Source organism: Chinchilla lanigera, unplaced genomic scaffold (assembly GCF_000276665.1).
Source record: "Chinchilla lanigera isolate Chin_1 unplaced genomic scaffold, ChiLan1.0 scaffold00096, whole genome shotgun sequence".
In the NCBI taxonomy this organism is placed as follows: Eukaryota; Metazoa; Chordata; class Mammalia; order Rodentia; family Chinchillidae; genus Chinchilla; species Chinchilla lanigera.
Window position 1 is genome coordinate 7,496,244 of NW_004955497.1, and position 4,763 is coordinate 7,501,006.

The following is a 4,763-nucleotide window of genomic DNA, read 5'->3' on the forward strand; positions in this document are numbered from 1 at the left end:
CATTAATATTCTGTTGAATCAGTCTTCCACGGAATAAACTAAGAGAAACACTAAACTAGTGAAAATGTGGAGAAATGGTCAACAGTGTCCAGCTCAAATAATTTATAAACAAAAAATACAAAGTATAATTTAATAAACACTACGTACCCACTTCTCAGAATTAAGTGGCTAAGATTAAATTCTGACAAATTTTAATGCTTATTTTTCTATTGTATGAGTAATTTATTTTCATAAAACAAAGTTAAGGGGCTGGGGATTTAGCTCAGTGGCACAGCGTCTGCCTGGCAAGCGCAAGGTTGTGAGTTCAATTCCTGGTACTGGAAAACAAAACAAAACAAAACAAAAAATAAAACAAAGTTAGGAAATAGGCGAAAACATTGTCATCTTGTCACCTTAGTAAAATTATTGTTAATGTTTTAGGGTAATTAAGCTTTATTTCTATTTTAGGGGTTTGTGATAGGGTCTCGCTATATAGTTCAGGCTGACCTAGAATTCATTATGTAGCCCAGGCTGGCCTCAAACTCACAGCGATCCTCCTGCCTCATCCTCCCAAGTGCTGGGATTACAGGTGTACACCATCACGTCTAGCTATTTGTATTTTTTTTCTAAATATCATTACAGTAATGTAGCACACAATCTTGGATCATGTTACATATGTACAAGATGTCATAAACACTGTTGTAAGTTTTATGACTATCATTTTAAATAGTTGCATAAAATTCCAAGTAGATAATCTATTTTAGTATTTCTCTAGTGTTTACACCTTAAATTATTTGCAATTTTTCTTTTTTGGCTTTCATAAGTTAATACTGCACTGAGTACTGGAGTATAAAATTTTTTATTTTTTTAGAATATAAAATTTATTTATAGGTTTTGTTAGGATTTACTCGTGAAGTAGAATAGTAATTGTTCTAACGCAATGCCCACTTTAAAGGCTTTATGAAGTATACAGCCAATTGGTTTTCTGGCACTGGGGAAATGCAACATTAGTGATGTATCAGAATGTCTGCTCTGTTTTCCCCAAGGTTAATTCAAATTCAAAAACTTAACATTTATATCCATACTGTTTAATCTTAGTACTATATATTTTTCCAGCTGACAGACAGCTATCAATACTAATCTTTTTTCTTTTTTTTGTTTCGTTTTTTTCCCCCCGGTACCGGGAATTGAATTCACGCCGAGGCGCTTGCCAGGCAGGCACTGTGCCACTGAGCTAAATCCCCAGCCCCTATCAATACTAATCTGTCACTGCTATATTTGTCTCCACCGGTTTTGCAACATAACCAATGGGCTAAGGTTGCTATGGACAGTATCTTCCTAAGCAGCAGAAAATCTTTACGTAAAAGCTAAACAGAGTCCAAAGGAGGGGTTTAAACATTTTCCACATCAGTTTATTAATACTCTTTGGGTATTGTTCAAGGAATCCAAAGCCAGTTTCGTCAACGTTTTGATTAATCGGAGTATTAATGATACCTAATTCTAGTATCTTAGTGTACCTTTCTGTAACCTATTGACAAGAACTTAACACGAAACCTTGTTAAATGTGGTACTGAGGGATGATTTATCTTCTGAACTTTCCTCACAATCCCCCAGTAACACTTGTGGCCTTATTTTAAACATTTTATGTATCAGAGTCTAGCACAGAACTTACTTGGAACAGCACACAGTAGATTCTCAATTATGGACTGGTATGCTTAATCTAAGGTAGTATGGATTGTTGAACTGTTGTCTCACCATAAACACTACTTTCCTTATCCGGAGACATCAGAAGACTTACAAGTTCATTTAACAACAGCCAAACTGGGGCTGGGGGTTTAGCTCAGCGGCAAAAGCGCCTGCCTGGCAAGCGCAAGGTTGTGAGTTCGGTTCCCGGTACCGGAGAAAAACCAAAAAAAAAAGAAAAAACAAACAAACAACGGCCGAGCTGATAATACAAAAAACACAGATTTTTGTCAGCAGGAACCCGGAGTTTAAGTCCTGGCTTTGCAGCTCACAAACTGGTAACTTTGTGTTACACCACGACTTACTTTGTTTAAGTATAAAACGTGAGTGTTCCTCTTCTTTTGTCTTAATAGGGTTCTTAGGAGGGTCAAGCGCTGGGCCGGGCGTGAAGGGTCAAAAAGTCTTTTCCTAAAGGGAAATCTGAATGCCATTACTTGACTTTTTAAAACCCTGTAAGTAACATCTGATTGCTCTCAAGGAAAAAACCCAACCCTTGAACGTGGCCTTATAAGGACTTCCATGGACTCTGCTCAATTCTCCATTTTCCCTAACAATCTAAGTAAACCTTTCCCCATCCACCTCGCGGTCTTTTGTAAAAGCTGTGTGCTTGGTCTAGAACGTTCTTCTGCATACACTACTACAGTGGCTACAGCCTACTTCATTCTAAGTATGAGACATTTTATCTGCATTATTAGTTTAATGTATCCCAGTTGCACAAATTCGGCAAAGAGAAGCATGTTACCTAGGGTAAGGTATCTATGGAGTGTAGGCAGCGCGTTTCAAACCCAGCTTCGTCTGAATTCAATGACATTTCCAATCACTGCTACTAAGCTATTAACTTCCTCGAGGAAATCTAACATTTTTAATATCCTCTAATAGCCATCGTGACATGGTCAGTACTGAAGACACTGGTTTATAATCGCTGATGTCCCTTATATGTCCCACACCAGAGGATAAATAAGGCATTAGAAAGTAGGTAACCTTTCTTTCTTTTTCTTTTTGAAAAATTTTTTTATAGTTTTTTGAGACACGGTCTTGCTATGTAGCTCAGGCTGGCTTTGAACTCTGTGGCAATCCTCCTGCCTCAGCCTCTCCAATGCTGGGATTACAAGCGTGCACCACCCCTCCCAACTGTAAGCTGTTAAGACTGCATCTTGCTCAGTTTTGCTTCTCCACCTCCTAGTACAATTCCTGGTACTTATCCTGGTCACTAATAAATATTGGTGGAATAATTAAATAAGCGGAAATGCTTTCAAACAGAATTTAATACAACGCTATTGTTCTTGAATTTAGCTAAGGAACATCATCGGGGTTACCAGATTTTGCTCTATAGGATCCACCTTTCCCTTTTTGCAGCATGGTGGTTTTGTTTATTTCCATTCTTCTGTGACTGTTTGCTAGAATTCCTAAATACCGTCAACACCACCTCTCATTCACCTTTCGTGAAAATCTAAGAGAAAAGCTAAACTGTTAAAATTCCCTTCCTTGCCGTTAAAATTCTTTAAAACCTGTAAAAAACAAATTAAATATAGTAGAGCAAAAACATCAGAGGTCGCCGGGGGAAAAATTATGTTTTAAAGATTAATTTCAAATCCAGACCTAGGCTGACTGGAGAAAAACAATCCAGTACATTTATAAGTGAAACTTCCCCGGGACGTCCAGGCAGTGCCGTCCCGGATGGCATCTGAGTTTTCATAAAAATTTCCTGAGGGCCTTTAGAAATATAAATAACAGAGGAAACAGGTGCAGCACCGAGCAGGGGGTTTGCCGATTGCAACATTCTCCTGGCCCACTTTTTGACAAAGAGCCCAGAAGCTACGGTAGTCAGTCCCGCAGTGCTCGGCACCTCGCAGGAGGGCGGTGGGGTGGGGGTGAAAAGGGACGCGGCAGAGGCAGCGCGATGCAAAATTAAACCAGTCCTCGCGGGGCGAGGGCGCGGACCGCTCCCGGGCGCAGCCTCCCAACGGCCAGCCACTGTCAATTGTGTCTTATCAAGGATGACACCTGGCTAGATCGGTAGGGAAACACACAGAACGGGGAGGCACCCGCTCTCGCGAGGACGTCACGCCGCCCGTCCCGAGGCCGCCCGCGCGCGGATGCCCCCGGGGGCCCGGCGCCCGGCCAGGCTTCCCCCAGCGCGCCGGCTACCCACAAGGCACCGCGCCGCGGCGCGCACGCGCAACGGCGACGGCCGTCTCAGGAAGAGGAAAATGGAATAAACAACTCGCAGGAACCAGGGCGCGAGAGAGCGAGTGGAGGCACAATTTAAAAATCAACCGCCCCCTCCGCCCTCTCCAGCCGTTCGCCGCCGCCGCCGCCCCCTCGCCCCTAGCCCGCGCCCTCGAAGCGCCCGTCCGGGCCCGCGCGCCCACCCCGGCGTCCCGCGCGGCCCCTTTAAGAGGACAGAGCGAGAGTGAGTGAGAATCCCAACTCCCGCGTCCTGCCCCCTCCTCCCGCCCTCCCCGCCCCCTCCGCCCTCTCCAGCCGTTCGCCGCCGCCGCCGCCCCCTCGCCCCTAGCCCGCGCCCTCGAAGCGCCCGTCCGGGCCCGCGCGCCCACCCCGGCGTCCCGCGCGGCCCCTTTAAGAGGACAGAGCGAGAGTGAGTGAGAATCCCAACTCCCGCGTCCTGCCCCCTCCTCCCGCCCTCCCCGCCCCCTCTCCCCGGGCGGCTCCGCTCCCGCAGCGGGACGGGCCCTCCCGCCCAGCTTTTATCTGCTCCGGCGGCGTCTGCCTTCCCTCCCCCGTCTATGGTGGCGGCGGCGGGCGCAGCTGCGGCGTTGCCATGAACAGCGGCGGCGGCCTCCCGCCCCCCTCGGCCGCCGCCTCCTCTCCCTCCTCGCTGGCGGCGGCGGCGGCGGCCCCGCCGGGGGTCGGGGGTGTCCCCGGCGGGGCGGCGGCCGGCGTGAAGCTCAAGTACTGCCGCTACTACGCCAAGGACAAGACGTGCTTCTACGGGGAGGAGTGTCAGTTCCTGCATGAGGACCCGGCCGCCGGGGCCGCCCCGGGCCTCGGCCTCCATAGCAACAGCGTCCCTCTGGCCC

At 47.2% G+C, this 4,763-nt stretch overlaps 1 protein-coding gene and 1 long non-coding RNA gene across 3 annotated transcripts in view; one reads left to right on the forward strand and one right to left on the reverse strand.

Moving 5' to 3' along the window:
- Positions 1 to 278: 278 nt before the first annotated feature.
- On the reverse strand, positions 279 to 4,182 carry LOC102006684. 2 transcript variants are annotated; one of them, XR_264211.2, is made up of 4 exons: positions 3,322 to 4,182; positions 3,039 to 3,230; positions 2,028 to 2,130; positions 279 to 317 (listed from the first exon to the last, which is right to left on the reverse strand). It is a non-coding gene; the product is annotated as an uncharacterized LOC102006684 (long non-coding RNA). The 2 variants fall into 2 exon arrangements; XR_001231425.1 differs by having other exon boundaries at positions 3,039 to 4,182.
- A 52-nt stretch (positions 4,183 to 4,234) lies between these two features.
- Positions 4,235 to 4,763, forward strand: part of Pan3 (PAN3 poly(A) specific ribonuclease subunit) — a gene marked incomplete in the record, with an annotated part of 146,064 nt that continues 145,535 nt past the window's right edge. The window contains 1 exon segment of the mRNA XM_013505498.1: positions 4,235 to 4,763. Coding sequence (XP_013360952.1) covers positions 4,505 to 4,763 — 259 coding nt within the window.